At 42.4% G+C, this 26,718-nt stretch overlaps 2 protein-coding genes across 4 annotated transcripts; one reads left to right on the top strand and one right to left on the bottom strand.

Annotated features, from left to right (window-relative positions):
* The first annotated feature begins 3,128 nt into the window (after positions 1 to 3,128).
* Positions 3,129 to 4,691, top strand: LOC133413258 (ankyrin repeat domain-containing protein 18B). The gene has a single exon (XM_061697386.1). The coding sequence runs from the start codon at positions 3,129 to 3,131 to the stop codon at positions 4,689 to 4,691; it is 1,563 nt and encodes a 520-aa protein (XP_061553370.1).
* Positions 4,692 to 5,483: 792 nt separating this feature from the next.
* LOC133412611 (serine/threonine-protein kinase PAK 6) lies at positions 5,484 to 25,658 on the bottom strand. Of its 3 annotated transcripts, none has more exons than XM_061696066.1 (9): positions 25,216 to 25,658; positions 15,915 to 16,189; positions 12,372 to 13,025; positions 10,160 to 10,687; positions 8,831 to 8,964; positions 8,022 to 8,148; positions 7,808 to 7,933; positions 7,544 to 7,678; positions 5,484 to 6,862 (listed from the first exon to the last, which is right to left on the bottom strand). In XM_061696066.1, exons 2-9 carry the CDS (start codon positions 16,116 to 16,118, stop codon positions 6,695 to 6,697), a joined length of 2,076 nt encoding a protein of 691 aa, XP_061552050.1. In that variant the 5' UTR covers positions 16,119 to 16,189; positions 25,216 to 25,658; the 3' UTR covers positions 5,484 to 6,694. The 3 variants fall into 3 exon arrangements, with proteins under 3 accessions (XP_061552050.1, XP_061552049.1, XP_061552051.1); XM_061696065.1 differs by having other exon boundaries at positions 15,915 to 16,162; XM_061696067.1 differs by lacking the exons at positions 15,915 to 16,189; positions 25,216 to 25,658 and adding an exon at positions 14,857 to 14,942.
* Between the last annotated feature and the right edge of the window lie 1,060 nt (positions 25,659 to 26,718).

Genomic DNA, 26,718 nt, shown 5'->3' with positions numbered 1-26,718 from the left:
GTAATGGCTTTACTGCGAGTGTATCATTTTGATGCTTAATTAACAGGGTCAGTGCGTCAATTTCTGATTAAATTGAGACGGGATCATTATTTCAGTTGTCATACTTTTTCTAACATTTGGTGATGTAGTGTGGTGCGAGACTCCTCTAAGGTGGGCGCACTGGCGAAATAAAAGTTGGGGAAAACAGTTTTATTGGGTTTCAGCAGGACAATTAGTGATGCACTAACAAACTGTTAGTGACTCTGTCACTTCAGTTAAAAAAAAAAAAAAAAAGGAAAATCCTTAAATTGGCACTGTGTTTTGCTAAGTGACTCATTTCATTACAAACATGCACAAAATGGCTTAACTGACACTTATGTCATTTTAAAAATCAGTTACCTTATACCAGTGGTGTCAAAAACCGACCAGCTAAGGGGTGCAATCCACCCCACAGGATGAATATGAAAGTGAAAAAATACGTGGTGGTGGTGGGGACTAAAGATGATTTTGAGAATGATTCTGAATACTTTCTCATGTAGAAAATGGAATGGTTCTAATTCCTAGGTCTTCATGACCTGATTAAATTTTAAAGGGCAATACAGTACTATATGTTTCTGTTCCCAATACCTGCGACCTAAAGCCTTAAAAAATAATCACTGTGATAAATTATGCACAGATGTAGATGACAAACTGAAGCAAAATTTAAGAAGTCTGAGGTTGTTTTGTAAAATGATTTTGAGTCATTAAATCTAAAGATTTTTGTTTTGCTTTAAAACAAAGAGTAAATGTATTGTTATTTAGTAGGATGTATGGTGTGATTTTAGTGGTCAGGCCCCTTTGACATCAAATTGGGCTGCATGTGCCACCTCAACTACAATGAGTTTGACACCCTTCCCTTATACCATTCAAAGTACAGTCCGATGTATTTCAGTATACAATATTAAAAGGGAGTTTGTATATATATATATATATATATATATATATATATATATATATATATATATAATTTTTTTTTTTTTTTTTTTTAAGGAATCTGACAGATCACGAGACAAATCAAGGGTGAACATAGGAGCTGCCTTTCAGAGGCGGAGGGTCCACAGGCAGCTGAGAGGATTCGGAGCTGACATGGAATTAGCAACATTTCTGCTCGACAAGTCAGTTTATAACCTCTTTTTGATTTTGAATTGATGGTAGAGTCCAAAAAATAAATAAATACTTCAAACAGTTTAGTGTTATAGTAACACTATTACAAATAAGTCATGCTACCAATGTCATCTTGTTTAAATCTTGCAAGCAATTTTAAAATGACAAACATCCACTTTTAAGCATAATTATCTTTACGAAGGAACATTTCAGGATGCAGCTCTTGTATTCAATTTGATGGGTAGCTTTTCCTAATGTTTTCTTAACAACACGTGTGTTACGGCTCAGTCAAAAATGCAAATAGTTGGACCCCAAAGCAACACAACAGAAGGAGCAGGTTTTACAAATGTTATTCAACGAAAGGAGCACGCTAACGTGAAAAAAAATAAAATACTAACAGAAAGTGACATGACAGAAGGTCAACATGAAAACAATCATACAGGTACTAAATGAGGAAGGTGAACAGAGAGCCACAGGAGGAAAAAAGTAATTGGGAAAACAAACTCTAACCTACACAAGGCAGAGGAAGAAGAACAGAACGACACAGTAGTACTTACTAGCAAACAGCTGATTAAAATATCTACTGGCAGGACAGAATATGAGTCGGAATGCGCGTGAGAGTTCAAAACTGGCAATGCAGTGACAACTAGCAATGTACAATTTCTTTGCATTTTGCAACGCCTACATGCATTGCTGATGATGAATGGGGCAGGTGCGTTGCGGGAGACTCCGCCCACCGACAAGCACCGAAGAACTGCAACACAAAAGAAAAGTTCACAGAGGAAACAAGTAAACATTGGCCTCTCGCCTGAAGAAAGCTGGGATAGGCTCCAGCACGCCCGCAACCCTCGTAAGGATAAGCGGTACGGAAAATGGATGGATGGAAACAAGCCAACAAAACAGGATATGACAGCGCGCAAGTGTGTTTCAGTGCTTTCCAAGTTAACAGGCACTTGAAGAGGATGCAAAAAATTAAAGCTGAAAGCTGTATTTCCTCAGCTAATCATTAAAAGATGATTTTGAACTTTTAAATTGTGTGTTGTTTCAATTTGCGGAAGACAATCCAATTATGTTGGATTAGACTGTGAACTAATCTGATTCTGAATGGAGTCGTCAATGAGTCAATGATTTAGCTTTCAGTGACTGGTCGAATGTTATTTTGTTCTCTGTGAATTACACTATGCAGTCAATCGAGTTTTCATGTAGAATATATCATGCATTGATCTGGGGGGGAGGTGAATTTAGTGTTGCCTTTATTTTATCTAGCTGTTGCATATTCATAATCACATGAATATGAAACTAAACACTGACTGAGCGGACGCAAGGACTTGGAAGAGTACTAGATCAGCTTGGCAATTTTATTTTGTATTAATTCAAGAGTAATATAATTATCCCGTGCAGCCTTTGTTGTGGTAGCTTATAAAAATAACCACGCTGGAAATTGTAATGAAACCTTGAAAGTGAAGAAAGAATCATGCAATCAGTCATAGCGTGACAGATACCACGTTTACAAGGCATGTAATGTAGGAAAAAAGGAACACTTGTCCTCCATCTGAAAGAGCTCTTGAACATTGACTTTTATCTTCGCCTCTCACTTGTTTTAGAGGACCTGAAAAATCATAATTGAGTTCATTTGCATTACAGAAAATTAGAAAAGCTCTATTTTTGTATTTTTTTTTTTAACCTTAAATTAAAACCACATTCAATGTTTTTCTCCTTGAGCATTTATTCTTTTCCAACAGCACATATTTTTCTCCAGGCAGAGAGTGCTGGGGCTGAATGGATGCCGCCACCGCATAATGGTCCTCAGACGTTTGTTTCCTTGGCAACGTGGGGAGGGCATGTGTGGAGAGGGAGGTATAAAACCACAGAGAGCGCTTCGCCGATTCTTAGTCTTGAGTGAGCACTCTCACTGTCCAAGGGGACCTTTGGAGAACTTGCGCGCTCTCCTGGTTGGTGATCTTTCCTTTCTGCTCACTCGTAAGCTCTGTAAGTAGGTGTTGCAAATGATGCGACCCAAAGATTTACGGCAGAGCTCCGGCACTAAGACCTTCCTCGATGCCATGCACGGTGGCAAAGTTCACCTTGCGCGCTTCATTTTGGACGCCCTGGACGGACGAATCGTCAACTCAAAGACAGAAAACAGTCGCACGCCACTAATTTATGCCGTGTGTCTCCAAGAAGCCGGGACGAGAGCCAAGTTCGCCCGGCTCCTGCTGGAGAAAGGGGCCGATGTCAACTGCCAGGATGAAGAGGGTCGCACGGCTCTGAGTCACGCCTGTGAGTTGGGTAACTTAGACGTGGTCAAGATTCTCGTGCAGTTCAATGCCGATCCAGACATCTGTGATGTTTGGGGAAACAGTGCTCTAATGTACGCTGCCTTTTCTGGGCACAGTCAGGTGCTTGAGTTTCTGGTCCGGGCTTTCAAAAGACTTGGGCTGAGACTGGACAGAATGAATAACGCCGGACACACAGCCATCGAGGTGGCCGACTTCTTTGGACACAACCAGTGTGTGCAGATTCTAAACTTGCAGTACAGACGGAGTGTGGGCGCTGATGATTCGCTTGCTGATCCAGGAAATGCCAGTGATGGAGAGTTTCCCAACAGACTACCTAGGCATGTCCTGGAAAGGTTTTCCAAACAGATGAACAGCAAAGAAGAGCAACTACCAGGGGTATTTCAGAAGCAGATGAATATCCAGGAAGGCAACAGACCGTGGAACCGCTTCACTTGTCCCAGAAAGCAGAGCCATGAACAGAACCATCGCCACAAGAGGTCTCTGCCAACTCAGAAAGGCCAAACTGAGGGGCATCAAAATATTTTCTTCACGACCAAACAACTCCAAAACTGTCAACTTCATGATCCAAGAGGGACGAGGACACTCGACTCGCCAATTGACACAACCGCAAAAGAAGTCAAAGAAGAAACTGGACCCCAAGAGAAAGCATCACAAACGTTTCGTCCGTGTGGGAAAGCAAAGTCATTCAACCAGGAGCTTTTGAGCATCAGAAAGCAATCTTACCAAGGAGATGAGCACGATTTGAGCCTGTCAGCCAGCAAATTCAAGAGAGCCTCTCTGCAGGATGACCGATGTCTCCTGGACAAGATGGAATGTCAAGGGAACCCTCGGGTCCTGACAAATGATGTTGAGAAAACAGTCTCAGTTCCAAAAGGTCCTTTAGGCATCAAGACTCAGTTGGTGAAAGGCCCTGAGGAGAAGTCAAAGACACACGAACTGCAGAAGAGGGCAAGTTTTGCACACAGTGGCAGACACAACAAAATGCTGTTCGGCCAAGGGGAGACAGAGGCGGGGAAGATGCCCGGTCGCGGCCCGGGCTTCATGGGCTTTGGAACGAGACTGCTCCGTCGATTCACCGCACCTGAGTTTATGAGGATGGTCATAGACTGTTCCTCAGGCTCCTCAAACGGCAGAGGACGGATGTCACGCTCCGAGACCTTCCCTTTCTCCCACACACACCGGCAGGTCAACAGTCAGCCGAGCGTGGATAGCATCAGTGGGGTTAAATGTGAGTTTGAAAGCTGCTCGTCTCAGTCGGCCCTCGATTAGGAGGACAGAAAGGAGTTCAAACAATGGAAATGACGTAGTAACACTTTTACAGCACTTGAAATGCAGATCAGTTACTTGCTGGAAAATTCTATATGCGACAAATATAATAATCACAATCTGATGTCTTGTTTTTTTTTTTTTTATTTGATTTTAGTTTTGCTGTGATCATAATGGAAACCTGTTCCAAACTGCAAGAGTTGATCTATATGTACATTCACCAGCTCTCCTGATTAGGAACACCCGAACAATATAATGAGAGCCAGTGAAAGAACAGCATAACCTTCTGCTTACAAAGATTAAATGTTCCATTTGATTGACATCATCTTTTTTGCTTTAGTTATTGTGCCGACCTTAACTGGTTACTGGAGAGGTAATAACAACAGAAATATCTTTCCACGTACTAAAGCAGTGCGGTTCTACACCACTGCAACTAGATTTATTTAATTTCTTTTAATTATACTACCTTCATTAGAATTTGCAAGTATACCTAATATTCTGGCCGATGAGCGTATTCTTAAAGTAGTTTGTGAATTTTCACTTATGAATGAAATATGATGATTATTTATATTGTAAAATATATATATATATATATATATATATATATATATATATATATATATATATATATATATATATATATATATTTGATCTGCTTCTGCATTTATAAGAACTCTGGATTTTTGCCTAATTATATTCTGTGACAGTGTGCTGTATGATTCACGCTGAATAAACACCAGCCCTTTCAACCAACTTGTCATACTCCATGTGTGAGTGAGCGATGAATCACTGATATTCCATATGCGTCATTTATTTGGTTTGTACAAAATTAAAATCAAGTGTAGTTCTCTTTTTCATCAATGAGCCACACACACAGAAATACACGAGTCAAAGACTAATGTATGTGCAAAGTGTTTCTCAGCATGTGGACGTCTCGCAGCATCACATGCCAGGCGTGTGTGCTTCTACTAGAAAAATCAAAAAAATCTTAAGGAACAATACACAAGTTGCATTTCATTTCCCCCCCCCCGAAAATGAACCAAAAAAAAATTACAATACAAAGAGGATTGTTTCGCTGAGATGCCCCCACCCGTACATCCATGTGCTCGAAAACACACATGCACACGCCTTATATACACACGTAGCTATACGCTCACAAATCTGTAAAGAAAGTAGAATTACTTGGATATATTTTGCTGTGGTAGATAAGCAGTCATAAAGACCGAATAGTCAGTATATTATGTACATTATGGATTTATCTGCTTATGTTTAGGTCCATAGTTATCATTGGAAACCTATTTGTACCTTCACATCATACAAACAACCCACAAAATAAAGAATATATGTGTAAAAGAGATTTTCCAGTGAGCCCACAATAGCAGCATGGCTTTCATCTAACCACTTGTTATGCTAATAACAGAGGATGCTCTTTCACGTCCTCGTTTCGTACATCAAGCATTCACTTCAGCCCAGGTGTGCCTCCATTTGGCCATGCAAAGAGTCTCCTGACATTGTTTGCTGGGACTGGGACCACAACTCTGTGACTGTGCGGAGGTAATATCCATCCAATTGAAAAGCAGCTCTTACAGCTTTACTCCACCATAAATAATACCCACTATAAAAATATAAAGTGTTTCTTTAGCAGTAGCACATGACATATCGTTACGTGGAATATTGATTTGATATGCACCATCTTGCGTGTGCTGAAGCCCACAGAATTTCACAGGAAACCAATCAGTGTTGTGACTGAGTTAGAGATGAGTGGTTGCATGCTGCCTTGAACTCAGTGCTAAAGTGCTTCTCGCGTGCCCAAAAGACCATACGGTGCCTCACGACCGAACTTGCCGTCCTCGCCATTGTTGCTCTCGTGGCAACATGCTGTCCAGGCCTGCGTCCATGCAGCCCGTCGGTTTGGGTGCGTGAAGAATTGAACCACTGAGCTTGGTCCTCACAAGACACAGGGTTGGACTTTAAGTGGGTGTTGGGAACCCGGGAGCACCACAGGGTCAGCAGCGGGACATGCGCTTGCGGTACTGCTCCACCAGGGGGACCAGGCAGTGAGGTGAGCCGCTCTGCAGCAGGAAGGGGTGCTCCAGCAGGTCAGTGGCACTGGCCCGCTCCAGGGGGTCCCGAGTCAGCATACGGTCCAGAAAGTCTTTGAGAACTGGGGACACCTGGATCAGAGGGTGGAGGAAAGGAGATTCTTCTTTTTCTGTGATTACACTGATATAATGGATACAAGGAATGCTCAGGTGTGCCATGGAAAATTATCCAATTTCACTTAACTGGTCTGCCAATTATTATGCATTCCCTACAAAGATGTAAAATGTATCTTTGTTCCTCTATCTATGCCAGTGACGTATATTGACAGGGAGAACTACTAAATGCTCTTCCACTAGAGGGCACACTGACAAAAAGGTACCTAATTTTTGGTTGCACATGATTAAAATGTGTTATCCATCCATTTTCCGTCCCGCTTTATCCTCACAAGGGTCGCGGGCGTGCTCGAGCCCATCCCAGCTATCTTCGGGCGGGAGGCGGGGTACAGCCTGAACTGGTCGCCAGCCAATCGCAGGGCACATATAAACAAACCCTGCGATTGGCTCCAGTTGCTCACTTGCATGAGACAGGGCTACTCCCTCAAAATGGGATCATTTCAGCAAAACAAAATATTGGGTGTGTAAAGTGCAAAGTGTACTATTTTAATGAAAGTATGTCGTAGACATGTTATTAAAACATCATGGTGCAGTTTTAAATTGTGAAGATAAGCATTATATTTTTAATTTAAAGACAGTGTTCTCGATGGCTAGCTAGACGCATGCATGGCTAGTCCTTAGATCTGTAAATTTGCTTACCTGGCTGACGTTTTGCACAGTCGGAGCTGGCTCATCTCTCAGTCTCTTCATAGCTGCCACTGGGGTTTCACTGAAGTACGGCGGCTCTCCATCCACCATCTCCACCACCATGACGCCCATGGACCAGACATCCACCTGGTGCAGCGCACGCACACACATGCATCCATTCACGCACGCACGCATGCACGCACACACGTAGCACAGATTGTAAATGCTGGCTGTGCAACAGAGATATCTTTTGGCATGAGTTGTGCGCTTCCTCACCTCAGTGCCATACGGTGATTTGGAAATGACTTCTGGAGCCATCCAATAAGGAGTCCCCACCAGAGACTTCCTCTTGGGGATGTCCTTACTGATCTGAGCACAGAAGCCAAAGTCGGACAGTTTGACCTGAGGGGGGGGGGGGATAGGGGAGACACTTACAAAACCAAAATGGCATACGAGAGAGAAATAAAGACCAAGTCATAAGATGACATACTCTTCCGTCTAATGTGAGTAGTATTGAGTCACTCTTGATGTCTCTGTGAATGACTCCCTGCGAGTGGAGGTAGGCCAGGGCTTGCAAAACAGCTTCACACACTGTGGCAATCTGCTCTTCACTCAGCCTGCAATGTGCAAAACAGACAAATGTGTAATGAGGGGGAAAGAGAGAGAGCTAGAGAGATGTGCAGACATTAGCATTTGATCGTCTGGCAGGCACATACCACTAATGAGTATCAGCAAATTAACAGCTCAAAAAGCAGAAAATGATGAATCACCATGCATTAAAGAAAATGGGCTATGGGGTTCATTGAAATGGCGCAGTGAAAAATGACATCACATGTTCATTCATACATCGACTGGATATTGTTCATGTGACTTTGATATTTGACAAGACTTGCCAGGACACACACGGCTGTATTATTCCTGCATGCATTGTTTTTGGCCAAATATTGGGACATCTGTTAAACATACCGTATATTGTTAGACAATAACATCCTAAAACAAATACTGTACACCGCAATGCAATTTAGTTCACACTATGAAGACATCTAATCTTGGACAAAGGCTATCTATCTAATCCACATCTGTCACTTTCCATATTTCCATATCCGGTTTATTGTTTGTTTCCATGCAGTTTTGGACCGTACAAGGAGACTTGAATGATAACCTTTGTGTGCGTGCAGACAAAAGCAACGCACAACATCTAGTCAATGCCACAGTGCCTCCTTGTGGTAGAACCCTGTATTTAACATACTCTATAACGCATTAAAAGAGAGTTTTGCTGAGAACAGAATGAAATCCAACCTGGTCTCAGACACAATGTTGGTTAGTGCTCCACCTTGCAAGTACTCCATGATCACCCACAGTTCTTCCTCCACAAGGGCAGATTTATACATCTCCACGACATTTCTGTGCTGGTAGTCCCTCATGATGACCACCTGTGGGACACAATGGATATTGTGATATTGAATAGGAGCAATTCTAACTCATTAGAAAAGCACTAAATTTGCAAAGTATTTCTGACTCTAAAGCTTTTGTTATGGTGCTGTTTATTCACTTTCAAATATCATTCCATAGCAGTGCTTAATATAATTAGAAGGGGGGGAATTACTTAACCCCGCCCCGGTAAAAAATTCTGAACTAGAAAATGACTGGTGTTCATTAAAAATACATATTTATGTTATTATTACAAAATATATCATGTATATATTATATCATTTCATTATAGTCATACAGTGTGTCAGCATACAACAGTGCTTCAAAAACAATTTATGATATAGTGATATACCATTGCGGCATGTTGGCCTACTGGTTAGAGCGTCTGCCTCACAGTTCTGAGGACCGGGGTTCAATCCCCGGCCCCGCCTGTGTGGAGTTTGCATGTTCTGCGTGGGTTTTCTCCGGGCACTCCGGTTTCCTCTCACATCCCAAAACCATGCATGCTAGGTTAATTGACAACTCTAAATTGTCCGTAGGTGTGAATGTGAGTGTGAATGATTGTTTATTTATGTGTGCCCTGCGATTGGCTGGCAACCAGTTCAGGATGTACCCCGCCTCCTGCCCAATTATAGCTGGGATAGGCTCCAGCACTCCCGCGACCCTTGTGAGGAGAAGCGGCTCAGAAAATGGATGGATAATGTATATATTATACCATTTCATTTTAGTCATACAGTATGTGGCAGCATACAACAGTGCTACAAAAAAAAATTCATGAAATAGTGATATACCATGAGTATAATTACATTTCAGGGTACAATACATCGTTCTACTTTTTAGTCAAAACGGTGATTAATAGCATATTTCTGCCTTACGGGAATGGCTTTTTGTGTGTGTGTGTGTGTGTGTGTGTGTGTATAGTGTGTATTGCCTGTAAAGCTTTTGGGCAAGGCACTGCAAAGGATGGAAACTTTGGACAATTACATGGCTCATAAGCAAAGGTCCCTCAAAATATATTAGAAAATTAAATGGCCGATGCAGATCAATGTCACGTGTTTGAGGTGAGGTGCAAAGTATCATGCTGCGGCAGCACTCACTTATTACTGGAGTAGTTCAACATCTAAGGGTTGTTTTTGATTGGTTATAAAATATTTGAAGCCAATCCAATCAATGTGTTAGCAGGTGTGTATAGGGTACCTCGTTAAAGAGTAACTCCCTCCTTTGCTGCCTCCGCAGGTCCATCATCTTTACCGCCACCTGCCGACCGCTGTGCTTCTCTGAGGCAATGCACACCACTCCCGTCGAACCCTCCCCAATCTTCACAAAGTTCTCCAGGTAAGACCGTGGATCACCTTTATCCACCACCATCTGCAGGGCGGCCTTGAACTGTTCATGGGTTACCTTTGGTGGGTCTGGCGGCGGTCGGGGTGAAGGGTGAGGGGGTCTGAAGGCGGGTGAGCATGTACCGGGGGGACTAGTGGCAAGAGAGCCTGTAGGGGAGGGTCGAGGTTGGGATGGGCTGTCCTGTCGTGGGTAAGGAGGATTGGGGCATCCAGAGTGCCTAAGAAAAGGCTCTGGTCCGTTGGGCCTTAGTCCCATATTGGGGGACAGTCCTAAAGTGTAGCTCGCTGAGGATCGTACAGTCCGCTGTGGTCTGATGCCGCTCACTAGAGGACTGCTGGTGCCGGTGGGCAGGAAGGAGTGGTACCTCCCTGCCGAATCCGTCTGCAAAAAAAAAAAAAAAAAAACACAAACAAAAAGTGAGTGATGTTCAACGAGCGTTGGAGGGGATGTAGATACATGAGGTCGGCGGACATATTTAAGCCGCCTACGGTTTTCACAAGCTCATTCTGTATTTAATAAGGGGAGCCGCTAATGTTCACTGCTCCAGTCATGCATGGATCGCTGCGTCCTTTTCCTTATATAGAGACGTCTCAATGCGAGACTATCGCACCGCATTTAAAGGGGACAAGAGAAGCCGCTTCGGTTGGACATGTTTGAAGATGGCTGTGATGACACCCACACCGGTGCAGACATCACATTTTTATATGCGCTAGGGTTACGCCGGACCACCCTATTTACCAAAACCAAACGATTATTTGCCGGTGTACCCCTCCTCTCAGCCAAATTCAGCTGGGTTAGGCTCTATCTTACCTGTTACCCTTGTGAAGATAAGCGGTACAGAAAATGAAGAAGATGGATGGACATTGGTAGACATTTTTAAATCTAAGTTAAGAGTGTGAAAAAAGAGACTGCATAAATACTGCATACCCCCGGGGTGCCGATGTTCTTAGCCATGACTGAATAATGCAACAAATACTTTTTTATTATTATTTATTTACATTTCATTATGTTTTGTGATCAGTTTATTATTTGTGTAAATAATAAATATACGGTTAATTCCAAAATGATAATGATTTTAATTAACTTTTCTAGAGGAAACATCCAACTGTGGTGTAGATGCATTCATTCAAAATTAACAAAAGTAATCAAAACTTTGAGAAAGTAATTGAAATATTTCCGACTACTATTATACTTTTAACACGGTAATTTGTTAATTGTAACCAACTACATTTCCAAAGTAATCTTTCCAAAAACGAATTCACACACTATGTTCCGAAATGTATTCGCTCACCTTCCTTGATTTGAATTGATATTCCATTATAAATCCATATGGTTCCTCTGATGTTGGACTACCCTTTGTAGCTATAACAGCTTCAACTGTTTTGGGAAAGGGTTCAACAAGGTTGAGGAGTAAGTTTATGGGAATTGTTTCAGGAGCATATTTGTGAGGTCACGCACTGATGTTGGACAAGAAGGCCCCAATCAAAATCAACTTAAAGGTGTTCTATTGGGTTGAGGGCAGGACTCTGTGCAACTCAGTCAAGTTCACTCATATCAAATTATTTCATCCATGTCTTTATGGATCTTGCTTTGTGCACTGGTGCATAGACGTGTTGGAACAGGAAGGGTTCATCTCCAAACTGACTGTCCAAAATCTCTTGGTATGCTGAAGCATTCAGAGTTCCTTTCAGTGGAGCTCAGGGGCTAATATTTAGGACATTTCCAACTTTGTGGGAACAATTTGGAGATGGGCCCTTCCTATTCCAACATAAAATGACTGTGCATCAGTGCACAAATCAAGGTTCATAAAGACACATAGAGAGAGTTTGATGTAGATGAACTTGGATGCTTCAATTCCCATAAACACACTCCTAAACCTCGTGGAAAGCCTTTCAAGAAGCGTTTAAGCTGTTGCAGAGGGTGGACCAATGTCATATTAAACCCTATGTATTAAGAATGAGATGTCACTTAAATTCATATCTGAGTCAAGGCAGGTGAGCGAACACTTTGGGCAATATATTGTATATAATATGATGTAAAGTAAATGCTGCAACATTTGACTTACTTTCAGGTCATAGGAGGAGAAAGGCCTCCCCGGGCTGTTCTGGGGGTGCATGTACATCGGCACACTGGGCCGGAGCTCCGTGGGGCTGACACCTTGATCTTGGTGCTGCTGTAGACCCGGGCTATAGAAACATGCAACAGGTATTTGATTTGGTGGAATTCCTCTGGGCAGATGAAAGTCTCTCTTCCATATGACTCTTTCCTGAGGGCTGCCCACATCACCTCCCATATAAGACCCATGACTCGGCACCGGAATGTTCTGGTTTTGGCCTGCTTGAGACGGCCCTTCCAATGGGATGCCACCGACCTCGTAGGTGGATGTGGCTTTTGGTAAAATCCCATTGGGCTGCAAAGTGATGCTCTTCTTCATGCCCAAGTACGGAGTGTTGGACTCACTGTGGATGTTCCTCGCTTTGTCCCTCCAAAGATCCTGAGCTGCATCCTCTTCATCATCATCATTTTGAATCAGGCCTTCGTATTGGTAGGTGTCCCCTTCGTTCACTTCTCCCAGCCTTCCCAAAGACTGGGCTCTCTTCCTGGCTGAGGGGCTGCTCTTTCGCAAAGAATTGGAGCTGGTCACAGACAGACGGCTCATATCGTTGATCATGGCTGTGATGTAGTCTCCGTGACCAATCATGCTCCCACGCACAATGGTCTGAAAGAGGAGAGGCATTAGAGTATGGTTTGATACAAAAAAAGAATAATGAGGGTTATATAATCATTGTTCAAAGCCAAGTTAAATTTAGACTCCAGAATCTGTAAAGGACATCGTTGTCAAGACTCGACTAAATCCCCCAGTGGTTTCTGACAATACACTTAAAAAGATAATGGGTAAGAAAAATTGACACACAGTAAGAGGACTTTGAAGGTATGCGGTGAACAGAAGGCATGTTGAGGCAAAGGACCTACTGTAAGCCTGCCTTGACAAGAAATGAGACAACCGTAGAATGTTTTGCTATTGCAACACTAACACGGAGCGCGTGGTGTCTCATTAGTCACTTTGAAGATAGAGTCACGCTTAAGTCATGGCAGCCAAAAGCCTCTTTTTGTGCCTCTGGACTGTGTGCACATCACATGGGAGGGGGATCGGATGACATCACACCTAGCACCTTCAAGAAAGGTGAGATAATCACCTTGTCAGGAATAACATTTTAAAAGAGAGATGGAACAGAATAGAATAGAATCCAATGGAGTACAAGAGAATTGAACACATAGTTGAGTGTCATATACAAAAAAGGTGCCCAACCCACATGAGCTTTTACACAATCCTCTAAATCAGTGTTTCTCAACATTTTCCGATTGTCACCATGTCGCCACCTGCTTTTACAGGAGTTAAGAACAATAAATAACATGTATTGTTCAAACATACACCTTGAATACCCGTATGTGTAATAACATTTGTTACACTTTCGGAGCACCTTGTTAAGAAACTGAGGATGAACATGATAACTGCATGTACAAAAATGAATATCTTGGCACTGATCTCTTCCTTTTAGGAAAGTGCAAAATCACTAATTTGTCTTATTTTTGTCGAAATTACTAATGCAGGACAAAGCAACCGTAACAATTTTAAAAGTCAGGATTATTATGTTATAACAACATCAAACATTTCTGTATGCCGTAGTTTGTTTAAATGCTGCTTGAAGTGGCATTTACACCCCACGTAATAACGTTTCTGATGCATGCCTGTAAAAATAATGTTATTTTCCAAATAAAAGTCTAGTTCGGGATACACATACAGTATATCAAATATTTCACTGCCCATATGGTATGATGTAACCCAGATTTGTACTGTATGTAAGCCATAACGCACCTTGGTCTCTCATTAACCTATGCTAATGCAGTAGAAGTCAAAATGACGGTAAATGTTTGAATGAAAAACATTTCTAGGCCAAAAATATTCAACAATCCAATGAATGAAAATTGCAGTATGCATATTGCATATGCAGTGTCTTAAAAACAGATTGTTACACATATTTTCATGCTGCCACATTTTGTCAAATTTTCCGTGCGTTGCATATATATACATATACACACACACACACACACACACAAAACATAAAATCTATTGATCAGAATAACCTCGAGTTCAACTCCCTGGGTTAGTTCAACTGGAAATTCAACAAAAAACAAAATTTACAGCGCACAAGATGTCGGTGTACCTAATGCATCCTCAGCATGCTTTGCTTTTTCTTTTTTTTTTCTGAAACTTATTCCAAATGCAGGAAGAGGAGGAACAAAGGGTGAAGAGTGAGAAAAATGTGACAACATAAGAAGAAAGAAGAGTAGTACTCTCCATAAGTTGAGTGAAGTAAGCGGACAAACATTTGAAACAGGACTCCAGTTTCACAATACATGTTGTCACTTGTAAACTAAATTGAGGCAGTATTTTTGTTTTGTTTTGTTTTTACATTTTACTGAGTTTAATGTCTTTCTTTACACCTAAGTGACTATTAAAAAGGCGGCACGGTGAGCGTCTGCCTCACAGTTCTGAGGACCGGGGTTCAATCCCAGTCATGGATCCTGTGTGGAGTTTGCATGTTCTCCCCGTGCCTGCGTGGGTTTTCTCCGGGCACTCCGGTTTCCTACCACATTCCAAAAACATGCATGGTAGGTTAATTGAAGACTCTAAATTGCCCGTAGGTGTGAATGTGAGTGCGAATGGTTGTTTGTTTGGATGTGCCCTGCGATTGGCTGGCAACCAGTTCAGGGTTTACCCCGCCTCCTGCCCGAGGATAGCTGGGATATGCTCCAGGGCTCCCGCGACGCTTGTGAAGATAAGCGGCTCAGATAATGGATTGATGAATGACTATTAAAAATGCTAAACTATTACTTAACTCATTGCCTGTACAAGTAACAAAGATTTTAAAAAGATTTTCTTATTTCCATTATAGGAAAATTTAGTCCAAAACACACACCAATCAAAGGCAAAGTCAGCAGCATCCCGCTACAAACTGTATTCCACTGTGGGTGTGCCACTGTATTTTCACTTTTTTTTGGATCACAAGGTTTACTAGCCATTAATGAGCCCTAATGTAACATGATAGTTCTCATTATGCAAAGTGCCAGTGAAAACAAGGTGCTCAGTGTTTGTCATCCACTAAATGCGCTGGGAAGGAATGAAGTCATTTCTACCTTGGCCTTTCTTTTGCTTTCCTTTTGTAAGACTGATGCTTTACACTTGTAAGGTGACACATCAGCTGTTATTAATTGCATATCTGAAGCAATAAATCTTGTTGCCCCTTTAAGGGTTCAACATTTTACAGTCACTGTACACAGCAGGGTCATTAGCTCGGTCGCCCTGATCGACAAGGGAGCCAATTCATTGGTAGGGGGAGCAGGACTTCCATATTATCATCATTTTCTGAGACAGCAGGAACTCTCAGTAGCACTGAGCGACACTTGCACAACATCAATGCAGCAAGCACTAGCAATGACATGTAGCTTAAGATAATGTTTGCATTTGCACCTGATTGCGAACAAAAGGCGTTGGTTGAATGAGTCATTAGTTCAAGATAACGACAGAGTGGAGGGTGTGGTGTACCTTCTTGGGCCTCAGCTCCACTTCCGTAATCCTGGAAGGGTCCACCATGGGCCTTGGCCTGCGCAGGTTCTCTATCAGGCTTTGCCATTGTGCGGGCAGGCCAACGAAGCAGCCTCGCTTGGCGTCAAATGAGGTGTGGACACGGTGCTCAAAGTTCTTGGGCGCTGATATCTCAGGCCTCTTCTTTTTCTTCTTGCGAAACATCTTCACGTCCGCAAGGGAGACAGCCTGCCTGCGTCAAAATATCCCTGTAGAGACACGTTTGTATTTGTCACCTGTAAAATAAGTGAGTCAACTGCTATGATATAGGCTCTTTACAGCTGGTAAAGTCATATACAGAGAACAAAGCAAATCCTAATTTGATTTGATCAAATTTGACAACATTATGTTTGAACACGTTACATGGGATTTTTCATGTTAAATTGCAGCAAAATTCCTCATCTATTCAATTTTGTTGGGAATCTAGAGAAAGGTGCAGCTATACAGGAATTTATTTGGAGTCACAATTGCGTCAGTGGGACAGTAGAAGGAACAGTAGACCACCGAGAATCACTGCCACTGTCATCTGTTCATCGTCCTCCACGAACCAGGAAGGGACCCCATGTTTGATTTTTGTCGAGATCTACCCATTCTAGTTATGGTAAATACTATGGGCCTTTTGCACAGTACTGTATATATATATTTTGTAGCATTTCAAAATAATAATGTTGGGGCTGTTTTAGTTCTAAGAGGGGCATTTGTAAGCATATGTCTAATGAAGCATGTGTGGTCAATTAAGGCTTATTCGTTCTCTGTGCCCTTTTGCTGGCGAGCGTGTCGCAGGGCTGGCATACGCCCACAGGCTTTCACTGCATTAGCACTGAAACGAAACGCACATACAGACTAACACTTGCACGCACAAACATTCAATGGCAGGATATCCTTCATAGCCCCATTATAACCCATTAATATTCTGCCCTGATTAATGGCGCATGTGCCCATGATTGCATTGAGGGTTGTATTTAATCCTTGAATACATGACCATGTGTTTGGAGTGCACATAACCTTGGGTTTATTGTATAGTCCTATCTATTTCACCGGATAATTATTTCAGGATCATGATTAGGTACAGTATTTCATATCACAGAAATGGAGAGCGCCCTGTCAAAGCCCAACAAGGCGCCCGGACTCAAGATACAATCTCCCATCATGCACTGTGAGAGGAGTGGGAGTTGAGGAAACAAGTTTTGCTGTCATCCACGGCTCATCGGGCAATCACACTCGCTGCCTCACCTCTCTCTACCTCCGCCCTCGGACCAGCATGCCTTTAATCGGCAACAACGGACACCACTCGCCCTGCACTTCACGATGGGGTACAACGTGACGCACTGCTCATATCAGTTGTCCTCCTTGTGGAGAAAAGGGCGGATTATAGCACGGTGAGGGGGCGGTTGGGGGTTGGGACGCTCAGCTGGAAGGGACATGTCACCCTCCAAGGATAATTCAATAACGGGGCTATATGGTAAGTGATGCATAAGTTTATGGCTGTTTGCGCTCCCTACGTACACAATCTGGTGCTGGGAAGGGCTTAAATTCTGCCTGACAGAGACATTATGGTATGAAGGAACTCAAGAATACCAGTAGTTCAGCCCAATATAACTATTTACTATTTGCAATGTGACTGGTTCTTTAGTCTATCAGATGTCAAATTTGTCCTCACACAGCCAACAAGCAGGCCCTTGATGACGATAATGACAGCATTTTTGTCTCTGATTGGGTGGTCAGAACAAAACTTGTGACAGCCAACTTCAACTAGCAATACACTTCAGTAGTGATCTGCAGACAATAATACGTTTCATAATCAGTATCTCTGGTGAGTATGATGTACTGTATTTCATTATTTTCTTTTGTCATGTTATTTCATAAATATTGATTCTGAACATCAGATGATGCCCATGGCACAGTTATATTGCATGTTTGTGTAGTATTGATGGTTTCTGTAATTGTTATGTGAGGCCCAGGTACCAAATTCATGACCCGCCACTTGTAACTGGAACCCCTGAGGTCAAACACAACCGCTCCAGGGCACTATTTATCCTCAAATTTGCCTAAATTCTGAAACACTTTTCCCATAGGAAATCATTGAAATAGAAAAATTGCATTTCAGGGTCAAACTGTCACAATCATAAAACATGTAGGAGTTTAAAATGCATTTTTTGGTCAAAATTCTCTTCTGTCATACTGGTAAGAAAATATCACTCTTAATTATAACACTTAAAAATATTAAGTCATTAAGTGGAGCTGATTGACTTTTTGAAATCGACTGCAACAACACCACTAAAGTCAGATTGTCTGACTTGTATAAGCGCTCCTGCCATGCTCAAACACGATTGGAAGAGGTTGACCTGGGCCCGGCACAATTGCTCATGCACAATCACACAACCTGGACTTGTCACTTCAATGCAATCGTTCCCTTCCGTCACTTATTATTGATAACCCCCACTAGGAATAATAGAAATAAAGAGAACGACTCAAAATAAGCCACACTTTCAGGGAAATTGCGGTAATGCAGTGTTGTATAATGATGTGATTTTACACATAAATGTACTGTATGGAGCATGGTGCAATGGAACTGGCAGACTAACAAAAAGTCACAATTGTAAAAAGGATGACAATTTCAAAGTATATATTATTTTTGCTGTCACAAAAATGCACCTCGAAAAGCCAAATAAAAAGCAAAACGTGCACATAGTTAGCCTGTTGATGCTTGCTGAACTGACATCTCATGATGTACACTGAAATCTTGCGTGAGGTGGCGGCAACTACAAATTGTATATTTTGAATATTTTGGGTCAAATTCCAAATTGCACTACTCACCACCAGGGGCATTTGACTTTGACTTTTTTTTTCAGCAAGGCTTTTTTTTTTTGGTTATTATTATTATTTGTTTTTTGTTTTTTTTTTACAACTGACTGCTTCTTTAACTGCAAGTGCCTGAGAAAAGAAGTGACAAAACACAGGATTTACCCATGTGCATGCAATGCTCCAATCTGCTTGGATAGCTGTTCAACATGTAGATGTTGACACTGCCTGAGCCAATATTTGCAGATAATGCCCATGTATCCTTTTACAAGCAGATCGATCAATATTTACTCATGGGTGAAATGCAAACTGTTACAGTCCCACTATGTCAGCAATAGCCGGATGATACCAAGACGAATAGGACAACTGCATTGTCAAGAACTTTACCCCTTCACTTAAAAGTACGGAAAATATCCTTGTATTTATTATTCATTCTGCACCACAGTCCCCCCTCTGTCAGGAATATAAACTAACCACTTTGAGATTCCAAGCAAGTGGAAACACAGACTGTACACGCGTACATACTTTGTTGATACTTTCTCATGCCCATGAAGGAAAAATGACTGAGAACGTTTTACAAGCTTCAATCAATCTGTCAATCAATCAATTACAACTGTACCCTATTGACTGCGCTAAGCTTACGGCCATCTTGATAACAATACAGTATTTATTTTGAGGAATAGATATGCACAGAGCACAACTTGCCCGGTGCAAAATCACGCTTCCCTGTCACACAGCCTCCCTAAACTGTTGGGACTTGACCCAATGCTTCAGTTGGCTTATCTTGAATCTATCAAAGTGCTGAGGCAAAACTGCGACAGCCACTGCCTGTGACGATGAGGTCATTCTGGAATTGTGCTTCATTGGGTATTTCCATCTGTGCAGCCGCAGAAGAATATCATGTGTGGTTATGGCATCTAGCTGGATGGTCCCTTCACCAAGCAGCTCACAGAAAAACGCAGGCAGGCAATCCATATGTTTGCCCCGTACAACATTATAAAGGAGAGGGCCTGTTTTGTCGTGCCGTCATGTTGAAATCACCCCAAGCAGTAGTTGGATGAATGGGAGGGCATCGGGAGATAAGAGAGCTATTGGATTTGCTCGACGTTAGCGCTCCGAGCTGTGGTGAACGATTCCCCCCCCCCCCCCCCGTACTACTTTATTTGCCCTGATTTCTGTCTCTCTCGTTTTTGTTGACGTGCATGCATAAATGTAGCGAGTGTGGATGCAGGTGATGGTGGAGCAGGATTAGTTTGGTGCATGTGCAGTCTTTCACTGATCTAATTTAGCACCCTCTGCAGCAGCAGTGTTTATTTTGTGCGCGATTCGTGTCAACTAGTGAGGTGAGGGTGGGAATTGGTGGAGATGAAGTAATCCTCTTTTTTTTTTTTTTTGCTTGTCAATGCACGTACAGTCGAAAGATAATCCGGCTATAATGAATTACAAAATCTCGTCGTGGGATGGATAGCACCACAGTCTCATCTGTTTGTGGTTTTGTTTGTTTTGTTGTCATTTGACTCTGCAGTGCAGTAGCAAGCGCTTAAAGATTGTTCCTCTGTCAACTTCATTATGATGACCGTTTTGCCCTTTGAGCATAATGAAACTCTCTCATGAGCAGCAAGCAGAAGGTGGATGGGTGTGAGGGGGGCTTTGGTTGGTCATCACCACCTTGTGCATTGTAAAAGGCATACACAAACCAACTGACGCTGATAGAATCTGAGAGCAACGCGAGGACCAGACGTGACCGGACAGTACAATCGGCGGCGTTTATTGTGGAAGTTGAAGCCTGCTGTTTTATCTTTGAAGTCACCTCTGGAGACATGGAGGGATTGTCAATAGAAGACAGTGATGTAATGCGCTGCATTCAATAACACGCAATAACACATGCATATTTCATACAAGCAGTGTTGGGGAGTAACTAATTGCATGAAATGAGATGACGTAATTCCATTTTCAAAATGATGTCATTTTAATCCATTACATCACTGGGAGAAAATGTGGAAGTAATTTTTTTGAAAATGTCCATAATTACAATTTTAGTTACATTTGGAAAAATAGCCCCTAAACGTTGGATTTAAAAAAAAAAAAAATTCATTTCATGTGCTCCTTCTAAAGCCGACGCAAGTGATTGGCTTTCTCTGGTCATGTGCTATTCTGCCTCATCTCAAACATGACATATTTTTCCAAATATGACCTTGAAGATTGTGGTGCAATTTATTAGTTTGTCTGAGATTTTGAAAAGGTTGTTGACTCTGTTCCACTTTTGAAAGCATAAAAGAAAATCGACTTTTGAACTTTGGACTTTTCTATTGAACATTCACTTATCTGGATTGTCGTATGAAGCAATATTGTCTAAACTGTGCACTTTTGCTATTAGGTCAACATGGTATCATGTTTTCTACATGCTGTACACATATAATGTAACAAACATATTTTTATTAGACATATACATTTCATCCTTTTCTTAACAGTTTATTATTTGTGTAAAAGAAAAAATATGTGGTTAATTCCATAATAATGATGTATGCTTTTAATTCACTTTTTGAGAGGAAACATCCAAGTGTCCTCTTGACGCATTCATTCGAAATTAAGAAAAGTAATGAAATGTATTGAGTTATATTTCGTTGAGAAAGTAATTGAAATAGTTAAACTACTATTACATTTTCAACAGGGTAACAAACTACAGTTCCAAAGTAATCTTCCCAAGACTGCGTACAAGTGGCGCTGATACATCATGCACAACAAAGTGCTTAAAATAAGAGAATTCTTTGCGAATGGCACTCATGCTAGCTCTGTGAAGTCATCACATTGAACAAGCACACTGAAGGCCCTGCAGTGTTTTACGAAAGCAGGTCACTCAAAAGTTTGGACTCGCATGCAATTTGGGAGAGAAAGTGGTTCACGTGCAGATTTAAGCAGATTCATTCTGTATTTCACTACATGCCCATCCCATAATTAATCGGTACCTGCGATAAAGCTCCCTTCTAAGACAAGGACACAATATGGAGCATACGCAAGGGCATGTGAAGTGACATTTATGGACTGCACTGAATATATAGTTTATGGAAACCAAAGTACCAGAAGGAGTTGTAGCTCAGAAAGCATGAAAATGGCCGTAATAAATTGTCAGGGCAGATCATATTAAATAAAAGTCAGTTATAGTCATCTTCACTATTTACATTTCAGTATCACGCGCATTCTCCGGGAGCTCATTCATGCTGACATATATTTGGGTGTGTTTTTTTGGTTGTTGTTTTGTTTTTCCAAATGTCACATTAGTCACAGCAATGCACCATGACTCAGAAGCCGTGGCGCGTTGGAGTTGAACAAATAGTTTAAAGTCGAAATGACAACACATGACAAATATATCAGTACATCTGGTAAGAAAGGTAATATAAGAAACTACAATGGCTTCCAATCGTCTGCTCAGACTTTCTACAAGATGTTGGCGTGTGTCTATGGGAACAAAAAAGGGTCTTGTTCACACACTGTTCTTGTTCATTCCAAATGCATTTGATGGGTTTGAGGTCAGTCCTCTCAAGTTGTTCCACAACAGATTCGTCTAACCACGATTTTATGGGCCTTTTTTCATGCCGCTATGATACTGGGCCAGAAAAGTGGAATCTTCAAATTGTTCTCATAAAGCTGGATCGCAGCGATGAAGAAGTTTAAAGAAGTAAAAGAAGGCCTTAAGGAGAGGGTCGGGACAGTGAACCCGCTTGTCGTGTCTTTGAAGTGCACCTCCGTGCTGTTGATATTGACAGGAGGTAAAAAGAACAAGAGTAGCGAGGTTAAAAAGGGAAGAAATGAAGACGAATCTGAACACTCAGATGTAGTAACAGCTGAAGGAGGAGGGGGATGAGCAAGTGCAGAGGAGGGATGGAGGAAGCTGACATAAAGGGAAAGAAACATGCTGAAAGAATGGAGCAGTCTGCGTCTTTACAAATCACCCACGTCACGCTTATCTGTCCCATTAAATTACACGATATAGCCCTCAATGAGCGCAAGATATAACCTCTTTTCTCCGTCATCTCGAGCACTTTGTGTCCGCAAGTAAACAATCCTTTACTGAGAAGGGGATTTGAGGGCAATTGTATCAAGTGGCTTCATACATCATTCTGTCACCGGACATATGGCCCCGATTATGATGCTTGATGACAAAACAGACAAGTTTGTTCTGCGCTGCAGCAAGAAGCATGGACAATAATGTGCATTCAATCTGGTCCGTCCTCTCTGATAAACAGTGATGATGTAAACGCAGCATTTTTAGGCAGTTAAAGGATGCGTTACGGACGAACAAGAATAACACATATTTGGAGTGATGTACACTTATGGGCGAAAAAAGTAAAAAAAAAAGGTCCTTTGAATTTACTTAATTTGAACATGTACATCAGTTGCACATGAGTAAACTGTGTTGAACTAACAAATATTATTAATTGTCTTTTCTTTTTTTTTTTTTTTTTTTAAAGAAGGGAAAGCTGTCATTTTACCACCCACCTTTTAATCACGTGCAACTGAAAATGTAGTACTTACTTTATCAGTGTATGGTTCCAGTACCAATCTTCTCTCTGGGCTCTAATTTATTGATGCAGCAGGCTGCATGCGATTATGAAATCTTTGATTTATATTTCTCAGCCTGGGCTCACGAGAGAAAACACAAGTTCAAGCTCTTTTTACAGTCTCAGTGTGCACCAACTCAACCGCCTTCCACAGAAACCCAGCACAGGCGCCTTTTCAACCCAGTCAGGGGATTCACGGCATGCTGTCCTAATTTGGACTGTCTTTTTTAATCCTTGAGTGCTTGATGTCTCATGGCTGCTGGTTACGTTCAAATGCTAATACGCAAGTTTCCCTCCGAGGGCTGACGAATAACATAAGAATAACGCGAGCGCACCTGAGAGCGTTGGATCACGGGGCACACAACATCGACACCTACATGTATGTTCCGTCATCCTGCACGTGTAAGGCCTCGAATGCTTCGTGTCGGCGCCCTCTGGGTGCATGCGTAGCATCCACTTTGGGTTTGCATTGTGTGTTATTAGGAAAATGATGACGCAGCCTGCACATCACCTCCAGTGAAACGGAAACTCACCTGTGAGCGTGCACCTCAGTTATTTTCTGTCACCCTCTTTTCTTCATTAAATGGCATACAACAAGTGCGTTTTCTAGCAGCAAGGATGTAGCGAGACTGGCAATAGCAATGGATGCTATGGTAATGAGAAAGTGTCGGGTTAAAACTCAAATCTACTCTATTTGCTCTTTAAAGCGACCTGGCATATCTGAAATCAGTAGATTTCGTGCGGGACGAGCAATGAGCAAGTCTGCCTCACAGTTCCGAGCCTCTGGATTGGAATCGTGGCTCCAGCCTTCATGTGTGGAGTTTGCATGTTCTCCCAGTGCTTGTGTGGGGTTTCTCTGGGTATTCCAGCTTCCTCCCACGTTCCAAAAACATACTTGTTAGGTTTATTGGAGACGCTAAATTGTCCATAGATGTGTATTTGAACTAGTGCTATGGAAAATGGATGGATGGACATAGCTTGCTTTCATTATTCATATCCACACGCAAACAGATTAAAGTTCAAACATTCCCTCCAATGGTTTGGTAAGCACTGCCACAACAGATTTTCTAGCCATTATACTAATACCGGTATATAATACTGTACATTATAGACAAAAGTCTAGGCTCGAAAGAGACCCATCAGAACTGCCTGCCTTACCAACTTTGTGGGGACAGTTTAGGGAAGGATTGTCCAGTCCATTGCATAATGCACTTGGATGGGTTGAGTGTAGCACTGTGAGAGGCTTGCCTCTAAACCGGATCAAAAACTTTTGGGATGAAATCGAACACAGATCTTGAGTATGGCTCTCTTAACCAGTATGCGTGACTTGATCTGGGAAAAAATATATAGAATAATAAATCCAACTCCAGACAAGTCTTCTCAACAGAGTGGAAAGCTCTTATTAAAGCAAGGACCAACTCCAAATTTACTTTTGTTCCTGTAGATGCTACACCCAATATTGCTGTCTAAGCAGTGTTGTCCTGCATCTCATGAACACTCACGGACTGATCAAAAGTATCATGCGCATACGCTCACGACACAATCGGACTGCAAGTACAGAAGCCTATTTGTCAAGAGTGATCCATATTAGAAAGGATGACCTTAAAAACACTGGAGAATGTGGAAGCATATTCCCAGGTTGCCAATAGAGACGGCAGAAAGTGGTGGATGGACGTGATATCTTCAGTGAAGAAGATGCAGCCCGCTTTTTTCCCCCATCAACATGTCCTGGCTACTCTGCATTCTCAGTGTCCTCCTCCCACCAACGGTGTACAGTAGCCTTTATCAATGCCATTAAGCTTCTTTTCCTTTCCATTCATTTATCCCACTATCAAGAAAAGGAATGGAGGGCTCCAGACGAATAAATCATTGATAGGAGAGGATGAAAAAAACCCTCTTACCTTGCTGTCCAGTGACGGGGGGGGGGGGGAAGCCACTCTCCTCCAGGAAGGGTTGAAAGCAAGAGTGAGCACATGCACACGAGCATACACGGCTTGTGACACCGCTCATGCACGCACACGCACGCACACACACATGCACCCGCACGCGGACACGAGAGGACTGGCTCTCAATCCAGCGAGCACTGCAGGCTGCCGCTTGCCTGGGAAAGCCTGATGCATTCCTCGCTCCAGGCACAAGCGCACGCTGCCATCTCAAAGGCTCTTTGTCGAGGCTGATTCATCCCCGGCTGCGTGGCTGCTGAGTGCCGCTGCAGGTCCTTGCGCCGGGGACGAGGGGAGACTGGAGAACGGACGAGAAAAGCCATGAAGAGGACAGGCAGCATCCACCAGGAGAGAATATCTCGTCCCCATCCAGCTCCTTCCATCCCCACCCCCTCTACCTCTCCTTCTCCAGCTCGCACACACACACACACACACACACACACACACCCTCCCTCGCTCGCTCTCTCTCCCTCTCTCTCTTTTCCTTTTTATCACTTCCCTCCTTCTCTGCCTCCTCCCACTCCCTCGTGGAGCTGTCTTTGTCATGGAATTGATGGCGGGGCGTGCATGTGTCTGCGCGCATGGAACGAATGAGTGTTTTTGTGTTACGTCTGGTATCCAGTGACTGTAAGGAGAGGAGACCTGCCGTACACCTGGCATACCTTTCATTCATCTGCCTCACGCCCCCACCACGCTGTCTCCTTTACACGAATCTGGGTGACATGAGAACACGAGGGTGCTGCCTTCGCGTACTGTGCCGCTGTTCAGTCAAATGCATTATCCATAGAATGACAGGGTCAGGGATGGCAGATAGCGGAAGAAGGTATACCAAAAAAAAGGAGGGGTGTGGGAGGTGTATTTCTGAAGGTACAATCCTCATCCTTGAAACCTTCTTTATGTGACCCAAAAGAAAAGTCTTCCAGGGTGAAAAATAAAGGCGAGGCCTACATGTGAGCCCATCCTCATTACTTGAATGACACATTGTCTTCTTTTTCCAACACAATCATTTCCTGAATAATTTATACAGGCACTAAGACGAGGCACAAAGCAGGAAAATGTATTAAGGTCAAGTCATGCAGAAACTGCAAGCAGAATTTGGGGCATGTGTGTCATATGTTTGGATAGGAGCAATGCTTACAGAGGCCCCCGAACAAATTATGATATCCTCCTTACGCATCAAATAAACTCAAGCGAAAGAGGATCGACTGGAGCAATCTGCATGACAATTACATATTTGACTGGTGGGAAGTGGGGGACGATATGACCAACCCCAGCCCCCCCACCTTCTGTTTCCCTTGTCAGCATCAATGTCAAAAATGCTGCAAAAGCTCTGGACTATTTTACTGACATGGCTTAATTCAATTTTAACTTAGAAATGGAAATTTGTAATATTGGACTGTCATACTCACAAAGGTACTGTGGTTCATTACAAGTCTATTACGATAGCAGCGTTTAAAAAAA

The sequence above is a fragment of the Phycodurus eques genome, chromosome 14 (genome assembly GCF_024500275.1).
Source record: "Phycodurus eques isolate BA_2022a chromosome 14, UOR_Pequ_1.1, whole genome shotgun sequence".
NCBI classification, from domain to species: domain Eukaryota; kingdom Metazoa; phylum Chordata; class Actinopteri; order Syngnathiformes; family Syngnathidae; genus Phycodurus; species Phycodurus eques.
Note: the sequence above shows the minus strand (reverse complement) of the source record. Positions and strands in the feature narration are given on the sequence as shown.

Bases quoted from the DNA above. Each gene is read 5' to 3' on its own strand.
- LOC133413258 (XM_061697386.1), top strand. From the start codon at position 3,129: ATGATGCGACCCAAAGATTTACGGCAGAGCTCCGGCACTAAGACCTTC.
- LOC133412611 (XM_061696066.1), bottom strand. From the start codon at position 16,118: ATGTTTCGCAAGAAGAAAAAGAAGAGGCCTGAGATATCAGCGCCCAAG. The intron at 8,965-10,159 runs GTACCCTATACA...TGTGTCCCACAG, and splicing joins GGGAGTTACTCTTTAACGAG to GTGGTCATCATGAGGGACTA. The intron at 7,934-8,021 runs GTATGTCATCTT...CCCCCCCCTCAG, and splicing joins TACTCACATTAGACGGAAGA to GTCAAACTGTCCGACTTTGG.